Here is a 16,987-nt window from a genome sequence, read left to right as displayed (position 1 = left end):
TTCGGTTATTGTAATGTTCCTGTGTCAATGTCTGCTTAGGATTTGGCTGAAGTTGGACCAAGTTTTTAACTGTACCATGAAAGTCGAGCACCACCTCTGCCAGTGTTGGTAGTCACTGCTGTTTCTCAGCTTACTTTGTTCTAGCTGTTAATGTGCCTAAGCCCCTTCTTGAGTCAAAACTGGGTGACTTCAGCCACTGCAGCTGTGCTGTGGAATGAGCCTGATGAGGGACTGCAAAAACCGGGCACACACACACACACACACTGCAGTTTTGCAAATGCAAGCATATTGTAAAAAAAGGTTTCCCTTGTTGAAGAGAGGATAATTACAAAGGATCCCTGACTTTTGAAAAAGTTACTGATTGAACTGCTTTACAACAGTCTTATACTTTGTCTAGAAGTCAGGGCCCAAATTTAGCGCAGTGACGAGACTTCTCAAACATAATTATCATCAAGGACTTTCTATTCTCTTTCTGTTTCAAGTGATTTTGTAAAGTAAAACATTTAAGGTTTTTGAGTTTGACATAACTTTACACTGCATACAATGAGGAATCAGAAGCATTTTCTTTTCTTTTCTTCGCAACCAGCATTACCTTACATTTCTTCTTGAAAAGCACTCCACAAGATCTTTCAATTTCTATAAGATACACAAAGAAGCATGAAGCCTTTTTCCAAATGACCCAGATTTTGGCATCCATGTAAATCCTCAAGGTGGAGCGAAGGAACATTTACAGCGATCAGAGACGCTTTTTAAAACTAACATGGAAATGTGTCTGGCTGCTCTGAACGGAACATGTATCTCGAGCCAAACTTTTCAGAGATGGAAAAGCTGACATCCCGTTCCTTATGGGAGAAGTTCCCATGGCTGTTGTAAGTATTCTTTAGACTAGTTTGGCTATGGTGATCCTAACCACTGCCACTGTCTTTGCACCAGCACTGTGAAAAATGAAACTCATGAAATCTAAACAGCACGAGACAACATAAACCTAATCTGTGCTTTTCATTGCCAGCACCAAAGTCTAACACCAAAGAACATCCATGCCTGGAAGCTTCCCAGCTCCAGCAGTCCACTAGAACTAATGGGGGTTAAGTGCCTTGCCCAAGCGCACCATATGAATTGTGGTTAAGGGAAGGGAAATCATTACATCTTCATTTCCAAAAACACATTTCCCTGCAGGTCTGAAGAGTCAAACCAATGGTTCCTTCCCTGCACAAAATATCAGAACCTTTTTAACCAAATGGACAAATTAATTTTCGACAACTCACTGGAACAAAGCAATTTTCCTCATTTACCACCTGAATATTATAAATAAAACATGTTTGAGGACATAGGATGCTAACCCCTTAAATGACAACACATTTAAGGGAAATCTCAAGGCAGGCCATAGGCTGCCACACAGGAAATAGTTTCAACACGGAGCACATACTGTAAGTGGCATGAACATCACCAAGTGAATGAACTCAAAAGTCTGTAAAGTCTGACAGGAAGGAGTAACAAAAGAGAGAAAATGACCAAAACCAAAACAAATCAAGATAAAGGTCTGCGTCTCATCCTCTTTTTTTGTATCTATTGTGTAAGTTGTTGACACAAGTGGACTTGAAATAAATGATCAAAACAACCTTGATATTCTTACAGCACTCATCCATAATGCCGGCTATAAAAGCATGCAACTGCAAATAACGTGCAAACCTAAACATGCACAGAAATTCTAATGGGATGGAACTGGGCAACTGTCCAATGACAAACTCAGTTTCACCTCCGCTGACATTCAGGCTTAAAGTAATTTGCTGGGAATCACTCATGCATTCATTGCAAAGTGAGTTTCTCTTTCCTTACAACATCACCAGCAAGGAATTTCAAGGCCAATGCATTGAAAGGTCACAGCCGTTAATGTCTTCCAACCAAATACATTCTGAATTTTGGCAGCAATACATAAGACAGGAGAGCTTCACAAGCTGCTACAGACAATTGAAAGAGTCACTGTACTGACATTACTTTAAAGTTGTGACCACGATATGATTTGGCACTTTGGAAAGTTGTGCTCTTTATATGCTCTGTGCCTACAAGACCTTCTGCCACAGTGGAGAGTTTATATAGCAGTAGCAGTGATCACATATTTTTAAAGGTACTTTATTGTCACATACACATACTGTGCATGTAGCGAAATTCGTTCTCTGCATTTAACCCATCCCTCAAGGAAGCAGTGGGCAGCCATTTACAGCTCTCGTGGACCAACTCCAGATCTGAGCCAGTGCCTTGATCAAGGGAGAACCTAGTACATGTTTTTTGAAGGTGGGGGTAACAGGAGCACCTGGAGGAAACCCACGCAAACACAGGGAGAACATAAAAACTCCACACAGAAAAGCCCAGAACGACCTGGATTCGAACCCAGAAGCTTCTTGCTGTGAGGCCACAGTGCTAGCCACCATGCTGCCCAATTTACTTATTTACGCCCACTTACTGTCATTTTTTTATTCATGAAGGCAAAGAACAGGATGTTCCTAACTCACAATTACTCTGGTTTATAAAAAAATAATCACAAAGCTCCATAAAACCAGTGCAGTGAACAACAACTGAGGAACCCCTAAACTGAACCTTCTGTTTATCAATACCAGCAGCAACACAGTCACAAAGGGTTATGTTCTTTTTCCTATTTACAGCCACCGGTTCATTGATGGTTCAAGATTCTTATTAATGCAATGTGCCCTAAGTGCCCAGTTTATCAAACTAGTTTAATGAGCCACCGTATGTTACTGGTATAAGTTATTTACTTAAATAAAGATCAGGTCTATGGCTTTTCCCATCCAAAAATATCCAACAGGTTACACAACATGTAGCTGTTACAGCACTTAACAGCAACCGAGGCCATAAACAGACACAGCTTTCTGTCATTCTGCTGACTCAGGGTAAAATCTGCCAGGAAAACAGTGGCTGTCATCCTGACCGTCAGCTATGAGGCATAATTCACTTAATCAGCCCCACTGAGAAAACACATGTGAAACAGCACACGGTGCAATTAGTGTGCCTCAGTGAAGAAAGTGACCAGCACTATATACAGTATACTGCATGCAATGGAGCAAACATGTTTGCAAATGCATAGGTAGGTAAGGCATGCAAGTCCATTTACACTCATATAAATTAATGCACATATGCGGTGGATAAAAGGTAAACAAAATAGTGCTCTGTAATTGCCTCAGTATGAGCAGCCATCATTATTATTAGAGTGTGCACATATGCTAAGTCTCTCTTGGGAATAGGCAACAAAACAAAAAAAAAAGGTCTGAGTACACTGCATGCAAACAATGTGCGGCACTTAATTGTTAACATTCTTTCTTTTGCAATTGCTGTCCTTTTCGTCCATTTTTTATTATTTATTTATTATTCATTGTTAACTTTTTATTCCCTCGTTTTCTTTTTAATTCCTCTTTTTCTCTTATGGGATAATAATCTCCATTTATGTAAAATGCAGTCGATATTTCTGGTGTTGTCCATCTCCTCACTTCTACAGAACAATAGCCACACTTGTAATGGTGCCAGATCAGAAATGTGTTCTTTCACCACGCTGAGCCGAACTCAAAGACATTTTAATTTTATCTTCCTCTTCTAGCAGCATGACGTTTGAAATAAATTCAACAAATAAAGTATTCAAATGTAGCTTAGCAGGAAGGTAATTTAAGGAGCAAGTACTGCTTCCAACGTGGACAGGGTACGGTTTACAAATTTTCATTTCCTGTCACATCTACTGTCAGGTATATTCTCCCTAATACATCAAAGACCATAAAAAGATCACATTTTGGCTTGATGTAAACTGAATGTTTTCAAAATCTCTCCTTTTACTCTTTCCTCAGGATTGAAGGACGCTTCTTGGTTACGAGGCTGCAAAATCCATGCTCAATCTCATCTTTTTTTTAATGTTTCTTCACTACATTTTCTTTCTGTCCTTTATTACAGTATGTTTCTCTTTCTCCCTATTTTCTTCCTTACCCTTGCTCTTTTAAACTGCATTTTTTAACCTGCCTGACATCACCAGCTGCCATCTAATGAGTAAGGTTTAGCCCAGGGCGACAGAGCTGACGACAGGCTTGATTTCAAACCACCACAAACTTGAATTTGTGATGGAAACTTCTTCCCACAACCAACAGAGTGAGAGAGCGGGACCACCAGGCAGCTAAACTCTGCTAGCTGCACCGCTGCCTCTCTTGTTTCATTTCTCTCGACGCAATTGGATGTTTCTCGGGACGATGCGCCACAAATCCACAGATCCCTAATAATGGCACTCATGAGTTCAAATGATCACACACAGCCTTTCGCACATAAACATATAGTGAGACCCGACTGATGAACACACCACACACAGGCATGTAATCCCTCCCAGATGCATGGCCTGATGGGGGAGCGTGTTCCAGAGACAGACAGCTCTGAACCCTCCACCAGTCATCAATTCCACTGGATAACTGGTGCCGGAGACAGAACACAGAAGAGGATGCAACCCGAGGGTAAGTCTTAATTAAGTGTGTGCCACGTGTGTGTGCGCGCGAGTGCGTGTGTGACTGTGTGTGTGTGTGTGTGTGTGTGTGTGTGTGTGTGCGTGCATGCATGCGTGGGGATGTGTGGTTTGTGGTGTGGCCATTAATGCAACCAAAGAAATATGGTGACCTTGCAGTAAATGGATATCTTCTTCCTGTGTGTGTATATGTTTAAGTGTATTTACTATACTGTGTATACGTGTTAAAAGAAATATCAGACAATGAAATGCTGAAGAAAGAAATGCTGCTTTTCATGTTCTGTCTCTGCCTATTTTTTCCTGTCACTGTCCTCTTTCCAAGAAAGCAGAAATAGGGTTAAAGTAATTCTATAAAACGTCTGACTTAATGGTTTTGTTTTCCAACTTTTTTTATTTAAGTACAAATTTAAACAGCAGGTGACACATAGCACAGGTCGTGGTGAACAAGGTATAGTGAAAACAGTGTGTCATTTCCCTACAAGTGACTTAAGGGTTTTTAAAGTAAAGTCAACATGATACTGTTCATTTGATATGCTAAATAATATAAAATGACCTGAACAGGCAATATGTAATGTTAATTGTTGAGATGTGATTTTGGTGAGGTATGCTCCACAAACTACCATTATTTTACTTTATAAAATCATAATAATGTACCTGCACGGTTTTGGCCTGTGCATACATGTTAACCTCCACCATCCTTTTTATTTGCCCCTGACAGCAGTATCTCATTAAAATTATCTGAGGAAAAAAACTGTTGTGGTCGTCCAAAGATTGCAAAATATCTCAACACGGCCATCTGAGTGCTATTATCACCCGGTGATCTTCATAAAAATTTGTGGTGACGTCATTAACTCAAACATAATAGGCAGTAAAGTTTGGGAATTGAATGATAATTTCAACTTGTTAACTGCATATTTTGAATGCTCCATTTACATCTGGTTTTGGAAAGGGTGGAGGCAATCAGAGTGGAACCAACAAAGATGTCTTTTCTTTAGGATTCATATAAACATTATCACATGTCGACAGTCAGAGCCTTCTCACTACAAGCTCTATATGACTCAATGTGATGTGTGGAGCTGCAAATTTCTACAAAGAAAAACATAAAAGAGAGTGTTGAATGTAATCTTGTCTGCATGGTTGGGTGTCCGCCTAGACTTTGTGTCTGAATACCAGCAACAAGAGAAGAACACAAACTTAATGTGGAAGGAAGAAGGCAAAAGGAAGTGAATAATTTATTGATAAAAAAGTGTCTGACAACAATAGAGATGTTGAGTATGATTTTTTTCATGTTGGGACATGTATAAATGGCTGTTTACATAAAACTGACTTGGTGACTGGGGTAGAGATGAGACGTATTTGCTCCTCTACGGTATTCAAAGAAAAGAACCACAAGGAGGAATGAGTTATAATTTATATATACTGTATATAAATATATATATATATATATATATATATACTGTGTATATATATATATAGAGATATATAAACAAACTGTCTTCAGGTTGACTTTTGACCTTTACAGACTGATAAACATGCTACTGAACTCTGTGAAGGGTCTGGACTGAGTAATCTTTACATAAATCCATCTGGAGCACATTAGTTTAGCTTATATGCTATTTCAGAATTTTTTAATTTTTTTTATTTTTTAGTACTAGTTAAGTTTAGACTAGAGTTGTAGTTCACTGTACTGTAGAAAAAAACCTCAATAAGGATTTAGTTTTTTGAGCCAAGTATGCCACAGCAGTTTTTGAAAGCAGATATTTCACATAACAAACATCCAATTCAACAATCTAGACTTTTCTGACGCTTTATTGAAGCATGACACTCCAGTCTGTTAACAATCTGACATCCTAGGTCAGGTATTGTTAAATATCTTTTGAGTTTATCTCTCTTTGAAATCTTTGAATACAACTTTATGTAGGCAATGAAGGTATATTTTGAGATTACTTGGATTTTACACAGTCCTCACTTATTTGCAATAAGTAATGTTTTCATCATCTTCACCTGTGAAAAATGTAAAACTCAAAAACATACAAATCATGGTCATGAGTCCTGGTGGTGACACCTTTGCATCAATAAAACGACATCTTACGAATCCAAACTGCTTACAAGACTGCCCCCACCCCTGATGTGTTGTGTTGTGCAACATATCCCTTAACCCTAATGCATCACAGCGAAGAGGTCAGACAGATGATCATTCTATTGCCTTGACAACATATTAAGAATGAGGAGGGCTGGAGAAGAGGATGAAAAAGACAAAGCCGTGGCTTAGAGAGGCATCAGGTAGTGTTGTCTCTGTAAAGCCTCTAAATGCCTCTCATTGAAAGGGCAAAAACTGGCACGGGCAGTAAACACACAGAGAACGCTGTGATGTTTCTACATATGGTCTCCATTGTAGAAATACAGGCCAAAACCCTGAGACTTGGCTGAGGCTGACTCTATGATTCACTCTCAGAAAAAAAATTACCTTTACAATTAAGTGTGGCCTTTTAATTGCATTAACTTGCCTCAAAAATGAAGTAAAGGCTTTAAAATAAATGGCAACAACCTCAATACTACAACCACAAAACGGTTAAGCTCATGACCAAGTATTTCATGAGTGATGGTGTAATCCCAAAGAGCTCAAAAGTGACTGGGTGGTGTTTTCTGTTTTGTGGGCCTTTTCTTGTTTTACTGAGGAAATTCTAATTGTGCGTGCTGAGCAGATCAGCACGGCCGACCACACACAGATGCACACTCAGATGTCTGAGGCCCTGATTTTCAACCAGTGTGCCACAAAAGTGCCTTCAGAACTGCTTAGATGTGTTGTGAAAATTTAAAATTAAAGTTATAAATGGTTATATGGAAAACAAAGTAGATTATTTGAGTCTTTTCAGGTTTCCATAACAGTTGACCATGAGCCCAGCATGTGCTTGTCATCAGGTTGACACAGAATACCAGGTTCATCAACAAGCAAGCTCGGGTTTCAGACAGAATTATACTATATTTATAGGGAATTAACAAAGTTAAATGTGTATTTTGTAATTTGCAAATGCTTTATGGAGTGCCCAGGGATTTTTGGAACATAGAAAGTGGGCTATGGCAAAGAAAACGTTGGGAAACGCTGTTCTGAGGGGGTCTTCATGATACATGACTTCCCCCAACACACACCCCTCAGAGGCAGGGGCAGAGGGCACTGACAGACTGACCTTCAGCCTTGCAGCCTGTAATTCAAATTCCCAAAACACTTTTTGCTACAATTAAAAACCACACAGGCCTCCATGTCAATCAAAATTCTTAGATGCCTTGTTGTTTCATTTTTACTTCTATCCCTTGCTTCTATATGTCCTTTCCTCTAGCGCAGACACATACACATGTCACAAGTTGTGCAGCCTTTCAGTAAATAATTCAGGTTTTTCTGGAAGAGAGAAATATGAGGATGAGAAGACCTAAAAAATTATAAGAATATACCTGCAAAAAGGCAATTAAACAGTAAGCGTCACAAAGATTTGGCTCACTGAGCCGAAACTGACGAGACTTCTTCCACAGTGACCCATGAACTCATCTAGTACATCCTGTCACTGAAAACGTCCTCATGTTACACCTAATTGTCCTGTGATAAAAAGATCATTAAAGTTTTACAAGGAAGTTATGCCCTCCTTGGTCTATTCCAGTATAATAAAGCTGGCCCAGTAGACAGAATTTAATTAACGCAACAATAATTGACTTTTTTGGCAACAACACAGACATATTATCACCTCGTAAAGCGGTGAACGTGTTAGCAAACAGTCAACATTCATTTGGAGTTGTGTCTCTGACAAACTGACATACGTAAGTCCAATATTCACATTCTTTTTACCTTTGTTTTGGTCTAGACTAACTGCTGAGGGAAATATCTGGAATATATCTGAAATATCTCTTTAGCAGTTTAACGCTTCACTGTTCACTTCACAGATAATTCTCTGTCGGTTTGTCACAATGAGCTACTGAATTGATAATTGCAGCTTTACAGATTCAAATCTGTACGAAAAAAGGAAAATTAAGTTTGGCCACAAAATCAAGAGACAGGCTGTACCCCTCCTATCCTCCTGTCCTGCATATTCACGATGTACATGGCATGTGTTCGAGGTTCATCCAGCTCAAATAAATGCCTTCATGCGGCATAAGACGGAATAATTCAAAAAATATGTCCTCTCTCTGTTTCTATGGCAAGGAGCATATCACTCTAGTATTAATGGTTTGGCAGTAAATGTCACTCCGAACACACTCGCCAAGCTGCTGAAACTTTACATATGTTTCAACTAAAATGTACATAAACAGCTTACACAGTAAAGAAAATGAGGTCATGCCATACCAAACCATGGGAATGTTCAACTCTGGCACCAGTTCTATATGGACGCAAATCTAATGTGTTCCAAATGAGTCCTCCAGACCCTAAAAGTCTGACGTAAAACAATGAAATCAAATGAATCCGTGCTAGGAAAAATGCATTCTTAATAATATTGTCTAGACATCGATCTGGAGAGTCTAAACTGACTATAAAAACACTGTTTTGAGGAAAGCCCTCATTAAAGGGGCAACCTTAAAAGCACTGAGGTCCTGCTTATTATTATCATGAGTAATAAGGCACTAAAAATGCTGACTGGCAAATACTAAAATACAATATAGTGTATGTATGTCTGCATGTCTGCAATGAGAAGCTGGAAACTATCCACTTGGATTCCAGGGTAGCGATTTTGAAAGAGGACCCAAACATTTGTTGTAAAGGCATGAAAAATGGGTCAGTATGTTGGTCACAACTTTATTTGAAATGGGTTAGGATTAACGTTTTATGTGACTTAAGCCTTCTCTAGCCACTGCAAAGCAGTGGACACAACTGCAAGAACAGCATTTAAAAGGTGCTCCCTGCCAACATATGGCAACCAGTGGCAGCTGTTATCAAAATCACCTGACTTGCCTCGGGTGCTCAGCTCTCCTAGATGAATGGACTTGGAGTGACTGGCTGCTTATGCTGTGGACACATGGTAAGAGTTAGGGATAGGTCAGGTAAACATGCCTGCCCAAGGAAAGGGAAAACACATCTCAGACATGCAGCAAAACGGGCATTTGTGACATAGTAAACTGCCTTCAAAAGACTGTTCTTTTTTTAACTTGTCATCTTAAATAACACTCTCTCTCTCTCTTTCGATGCAGATACATTTTAATTGGGCAAATTATACTCTAAGCTTGACAACTGGACCACAAGCTTAAGGGGACATAGGGTTTACAGGGTCCAAATAAAATATTTAGTACATTGTTGACTCCTTTACATTTAAATAATCATACTACGTTCAGTAAGATATTAAGTTGGGCGTTCAGAAAAAATGCAAAGGGCTGAGTTGGTGGTGTGTTGTATCAAGATACCGGTGAGACAACGAAATGCAAACGGTTTACAACACTATGAGACAGGAAGTCTGGAAATTTACCATGGTAACAATCATTCTATCTTTGGTCACAAGGTAAACAGTAGAAATACAGCATTCACATTATAGAGTAATCAACCCGGGATGTACCGTATGCTTGCAATCGTCTTGGATGACATCATATTGCATTGCGGTAAAAGTTGAGCCAGGTTTAATGTTTTTGCTAGTGCCCTCAGTGTTGGCACCGATGTTGTGCCAACAGAGTGGCCTCATTCAGATGAATGTGCAAACCATTCCTAAAGCCTCCATCATTACATTATTCTGTCACATAATTAACTTCCACAGTCTGGGGAGATGAAAAACATATTTAGTTTTATTGCATACACTCTTACCATTCTTCCTTTCTTTCTACTTTAAGCCCTAACTCACTTCCAGCCATGAAGCATCATGTCTTCACCCCTATAGCTACGTGTCATCTAAACTTCCCAAGTCAGTTTTTCTACTTTTTCACTACTGCAGCCTGTCCAACATTTACACCTCCATGCTCAGACAGTTACCCGAAAATGCTGGTTCACAAACAAAAAACCAGGAACAAAAGGTCAAGAGGATATTAATAAGAGCCCAGACAGTGATGTCAAAGAGCCCTTAAGGTCATGACCAGGGCACAGGAACCCTCAGGACCTCAGGATGAGGTTTAGAATTCAACAGAGGTTGAAAAACAAATTTCAAAGCCTGGAGGGAAACGTTTGACACATGGGTCATTCATGTCAACCACTGCATTCAAAGGTCAGCTACCTGTGACTTTTCTAAGCACCTCGGACTCTCTAATGCTGTCATACATACACATTTGTAAACAGGGAACAGAAATTGACATTTAAAGCGTCCCTAGCAGCCCTCAGGTATGTGCTGCCTTTTAAGATGAAAGGGGGACAACCTCTGAGCACCGATTACAAAGCTAAATAGAGTTAAAATTATTGTGCTAAGAGCACCACGGGGCACTTCAGAAGGTGCATGTACAGTCCTAAAAATTAAAGGCCATTTTAATATTCCAGGGCAGGTCTATTTGAACATGAAACACAACAACACACACTGTAGTCCACCACACTCCTCTCTCCTCCTCTAATTCTCCAAAAACCTCCACCTCTCTCTTATGGCATTCCTGCCTAATAGCATCATTATTGACTCTGTCCAGCTAAACGCAGACTCCTTGTAATCTCACACGGGCGGGTCGGTTCAGACAAAAAACTGCTGCTCTGGAAAGAAGGAAACAAAGGGAAAAGGGGATGGTGGAAAAGGACGCTGAACACCAACAAAGGGAGCCCTGAGATGAGTGCCTTTGATCATGCAGAGGAGGTAGAAGCTATCCCGTCACCTCCTCTCATCACTCCACACCCAGAGCTTTGGGCCATCTCCTTCTAACTTAAGTTAATTGGCTAGAAAAAGGTAGCAAGGCAGGCCATTAACTCAGCGTAACCGATCTACAGAACTCATAGCTGAAACAAATACTTAAAACAGAAGCTGTCACTGTCTGATTGATTATTTATCGGTGTTCATATGCAGATATCTGTTAAAGGCATAGTTGGTTATGTTGAAAAGCTAGCAAGATCTGAAAGTAGCATCTCCTCAGGCTCCGTCCAACCACTCCCCCTGCCCTCGGGGCTCCGACCTACACACGGATGTGCACGAGCACCACTGCGTCACTGCTTCAGAGCAAAGCTGAAAAAGGACCACAATTTTACGGTTACCATGCATAGGACAATGTAGAAGAACAAAAATCAAAACAAGCAAACTAATAATTGAAGACGGCACAATTTCAAGACATCAGTGATTGATTGCATCCTGGAAAGGGTCCAAACCTTTACTGACTGCAAAGGCTTCGCAACCAAACATTAAATATAATGACTTTAATGAAGTTTAAGGATTTCAAATGGAGCAATAAGGTTATTATGAATGATAACCTTATTGTTCCATTTGAAATCCGTTATGCTGGAGTGCACAGCTAATGCAACAAAAAAGTGTCGCTAACCCAAGGCACTGGGTTCTGACCCATCTCAAACTCAGCTAATTAAACCCTGACACGAGCATGTACAGGGCACACAAACACACCTCCTCACAGCAAGGTAGTATTTACAAGGACGAGCATGTAAGTAGGGACGTCAGCAGAGCCATGAAGAACGTAGGATCTCTGAGGACACAGAAAACAAATCTGTGGACATGTGCACAGCACACCCACTCTTAGAGCACATTATTCACACATTGTGTCTTTTTTATATGGTTAATTGGAAAACTCCACAATCTAACATTAATTCTGGGATAAATGCTACATGTCCTGGCTTGGTAATGGTAGGAGTGTTGTGAAATGAAGTTTATTTGGCTGTAAACTCTCAAAGACTCTCAGAGAGTCTGCTTGCAATACACCTTTGACTCCACCAGCCTAAGACTGGATTCCTTAATGATGTCACTGTTCTCTGGACTGTAGCTACTTAAGAGAGATGTTCATGTTTACAGCTGTTATTAGGACGGTATTTTAAAGGGAGTTCTCTGATAAAGTGAATGTTATTTTCAAAAGCAACCTCGGTATGAAATGATAAACGTTCCACTGTTTTATTAAAGTGTTTTCAGACTGTAGTGCTAAATACACAACCCCTGTGCCTCAGTAAAATGACTTGTAAAATATCCTCTTGCTTTCTTTCTTTCTTTCCCTGCAGGATGGAGGAAGGGGGGGAGGCTTCCTGACTGATCTTCCCACACAAGCCTGACCCCAATATCCAGGCATCCTCCTGACACTCTCGCTTCACGCACACAGACAAGCACACACAGACACACACACACACAGGCCGAGAGAAACAAAGATACACAAACACACACTCTAATGTTTACCGTGTCAGATTGCAGTGTAAATAAAGGGGAAGCTCCGGCCTCTGATTTAAAAAGAGCCAAATCAAACAGGAGGGACTGTGTTATCGCACTGGGTCGGATAGAGAAAATGGATCAGTGTCAGAACGAAACAAACCCAGAATAAAAGTTCTTATGAAAACAAAGCTGATTCTCTCTGAGGATCTGGGATATTGACAGAGAAGGACAAAAAGTGAGGCAGGGGTAGAACAACATTTGGAGAAATGTTAAGCCAGCCCTGCTTGCAGTGTGCTCTGCTAATCATTCCTCTATTCTCGGTGGGGGGGTGGGTTGGAGAACACATTCTGACATCCTCGTAAACATTTTAAGAAGCAAACGAACGTCACTTGCTGGTGAGGGACAAACACAAAGAGAAGTCAACACCGAATTTCTGAATCAAGCTGTTGCAGTTTCGGTTTACTGTAGGAGGAGAATTGTATAATTACTTCCCAGTGACAGTATAGTAGTAACATTTGCTATTAATCAATCGTTGAAATTGGACACAGGTTGTAATCCCATAATTCCTTCACTATCACTGCTTTGTCCAAGATACAATGCATCCCAGCTCTTTTATCATCTGCTAACGATCTAAGATTTACTTCCCCCCCTGAAGCGCACAATAATAAATTCATCATTTATTACACTTGTGTATACGGAGCATATTTCTTCCTTGAATATAATTATTATTCTAGGCACAGACTGTGATGGAGGAATTGAGCTTCATAAGAATTTGTGACATGCTGAAATTTAGCAGAGGAGAGCAAACATCTGGAAAAGGAATCTGTCTCTTCAACACACAGATCACCTCCGTCGATTCATCTCGTTCTTTCTCTCTGCAGTTACGTGTATTCAAGTGAAGTATATTTTAAACATATATATATATATATATATGTTTAAAATATACTTCACTTGAATTTTATATATATATCATGAAGTAGCGAGGGGGAAGCACATGTTGCAGGATACTACCCAAATACTACAAAAGAGTCTATCGTAAGAAATGTTTGAAATAGGTAGTACCCTAAAAAAAGGTTTGCTACTGAGTGCAACACACACTCTGATTTTCCCTCTGTCATTTCTGCCGCTAACTGTCTCTGTCTGCTCTTGCTTTTGATAGAGTATTTTTTCACAGGTGGACATTTAACACGTCTCACCTCCGAATCAGCACACAAACCCCCTTCACATGGCATCACAGCAGCCTTTGATGGTGCTTTTGCAAGCAGGTAAGTGACCTCTCCTCCTTCTCAGAAAATAGTAATTACAGGGACTTTAGAATGTGTACAAAAAGTCTTTACATCAACAAAACTTTTAAACTTTATACGTCAACTTCTATAATGTGGTTGTGATGGTAAAGATGCATTTTACTTGAAAGTGATATAACTAGTGATACAACTAATGTAAGTTACATTGAATGTACATTGTTTTCATCACCATACTACAATAAGGAGGAGCCAAGGAGGACTCAAATCAAATGAGTCCAGGTTATTTAACATTAATTATATAGAACTTCTTATTTTTCCATGACAGTGCGCCATGCACCTCTGACCTACTGTACATGCCAGTGTTACTGTTATATAGCCCAATGATATACTGTCTGGGCATTATTAGCTGTTCAGAATGAGAGAGCACCCAGGGGTGATGATAATCATCAAGTTGCATTGCAAACCTAACGCCACACACTAACCCTGGCGGAATGCTAATGATAGTGACCGTCAGGCTGAACATCTGTGCGCAGAGACAAAATCCCCCAGAGTCCCTCCTCTGGAGGTGTGAGGGACATTACGCATTCAAAGGGCGGATTGTGAACAAACTATTACATTTCTCACTTTTCTGTGTGCTTTTGTCGTCACAGCAGAGAGTAAACTCCAAATAATCCCAAACGTGTGCAGACATATATTACAAAGAAAGCTAAAACAAAAATGTCATGCGTAAAAAAGTGACCACTGTAGAATTAGACTTTCACTCCACATGCTTTCATTACATTACCTGGATCATGGAAGGGGACCAAGGCAAAGTTATACAGACTTTTCTGTGGTCTGTTCAGGGATGTTTCCAAAATCTTGGACGCGCCCTCGATGACCTGAACCAGGTCGTCGTACATGGAGCCGGTTACATCAAAGACGAATGCCAGGGTGGATGCGCCCTCCGGGATGTCCTCCTTTGTGGTCCCGGTCCCTGTGTCTTGCCCGGCGGAAAACGCCACTGACAGCGCAAGGGACAACCACACCAACCTGCTGCCCATTTCGGATCCAAGATGCTTCTCAAGCAAAGTTCTTGAGTATTTTGTTCTCGCCAGTTAAACCTCAGGGTGAGTCTCGAAATAAAGGAAGAGACATCGGGCTCTTAAAAATGGACTGGAACGTCTTTAGAACAACTTACAAAGGGTACAACATCAACGGAATAAATGGAGGAATCTCTGCAGTTTGTGTGCGCACAAGTCGCAGCCACTCACTTCTCTGTGAACTGATCTGCGTTCCCAGCAGCTGCAGCAGTGCCTGTCGTCTGTTGTCTGCAGAGTCAGGAGCCCTTGTTCAGCTCTGTCATACAAAGACCACCTCTCAGCTGGGCAGAAAGTCTTCAAGGCGCAGACTACCCCATGCCGAATCGCGGTGCTCTGATTGGACGAGATGTTTTGGGTGACTTCGAGGCACCGGGTGTGCGTATAATTTACTTTACGGCGTTACACAAAGAGCTGCAGTGCCGGCTGCCATGTTTCCCGTGATCCCATATAGGGTCATAAATGTGTATTGTTGTTGGATTTGCATGCCATTAATGCACTTGTTGTGTTGCAGCTCTCATTGATTTTTGTTTCGAGAACCAATTAGGGATCTGAAGCGATTACATGCAAATTATCAGAAGTGCAATTAATGTCGAACTATTGTGAATCATCAAACTCGGACAGAAAGAAAGCAATAGTTTAAAATGCTGATCCTATGCATGAGACAAGCTGGTATGAGACAAGGACAATCAAAAAGCAGCTCTTCGGTGATTTTTAGCTCTCTACCGCCACCTGGCGGTTGTAGTTTGACCTCACAATCAATTGCCTACAACATAAAGGACATTTTTCATGTAGTGTGCGATGGACAGTATACTAAAGAGTTTTAATAGGAATAGATGTCTACACCACTATCGTTAAAAAGTCTTGATAGGAGATATTTTGTAAGTTTTTTTTTTTTTAAAAGGTGGCAAAACACAACACCAACAATAACAATCTGCATCAACATTAGCAAAGAGTTTTGCATGAGTGAAAAAGAAAAAGTGAAACATGGAAGTAAATAACTAATAATCAATGGGTTTAAATTATACATAATTCCCCTGTTCTGGTCTGCCCTCTGGACACCATAGAGGAGGTGGGGGAGAGGAGGATGTTAGCCAGGCTGGCATCAATCATGGGCAACACCTCTCACCCCCTACGTGAGACTGTGAGTTCCCTGAGCAGCTCCTTCAGCAGCAGACTGCTGCACCCTCAGTCCAAGAAGGAGCGCTACCGCAGGTCCTTCATTCCAGCAGCAGTCAGACTCTTTAATACAACATCATAATGTAGCACTGCTAAATGTGTCTGCAATACGAGACATCACTGGACAATATTCTGCACTACACTTTATTATTTATTACTCTGTGTCACCTACAACTTGCAATATTTCATTTATATTCATCCGCACCTTACTCATCTGTATATCTGTGTTTACTGTCTTGTTTATTGTGTAAATATGTTTGATTTATTACTATTATTATTATTACTATTATAGCTAATTAAATTTTTTCTGATTTTTATACATAATGTATATTTTTTCGCCTATGTCTACTTACTACTCTGATGTGTGTACATTTTTTTTCTTCTTTTGAGCTGCTGTAGCACAGGAATTACCCCAGTGCAGGATTAATAAAGTTTATCTTATCTTATCTTATAAATAAAGCACATTACAATTTAAAACAGTGCAACAGAGTAAAAGACTGACCTCTAATAATATAGTAATGTCTAGTGTGGGCTCCTTGCCATGTTTCTGATGTCTATGAGTTGTTCCTCCAAAGAGACATTTAAAGGTCCCATGGCATGAACATTTCACTTTATGAGGTTTTTTAACATTAATATGAGTTCCCCCAGCCTGCCTATGGCTCCCCAGTGGCTAGAATTGGCGATAGGTGTAAACCGAGCCCTGGGTATCCTACTCTGCCTTTGAGAAAATGAAAGCTCAGATGGGCCGAT

General features: G+C 40.3%; 1 protein-coding gene across 1 annotated transcript in view; it reads right to left on the bottom strand.

Annotated features, from left to right (window-relative positions):
• The window catches only part of hmcn1 (hemicentin 1), a 90,946-nt gene extending 75,623 nt beyond the window's left edge, over positions 1 to 15,323 (bottom strand). The window contains exon 1 of the mRNA XM_039811693.1: positions 14,767 to 15,323. Within this exon, the coding sequence (XP_039667627.1) occupies positions 14,767 to 15,022 (256 nt within the window). The 5' untranslated portion in view covers positions 15,023 to 15,323. The remainder of the gene's footprint in view (positions 1 to 14,766) is intronic.
• Between the last annotated feature and the right edge of the window lie 1,664 nt (positions 15,324 to 16,987).

Source organism: Perca fluviatilis, chromosome 9, assembly GCF_010015445.1.
Source record: "Perca fluviatilis chromosome 9, GENO_Pfluv_1.0, whole genome shotgun sequence".
NCBI lineage: Eukaryota > Metazoa > Chordata > Actinopteri > Perciformes > Percidae > Perca > Perca fluviatilis.
This window is presented reverse-complemented; position numbering and strand designations above follow the sequence as displayed.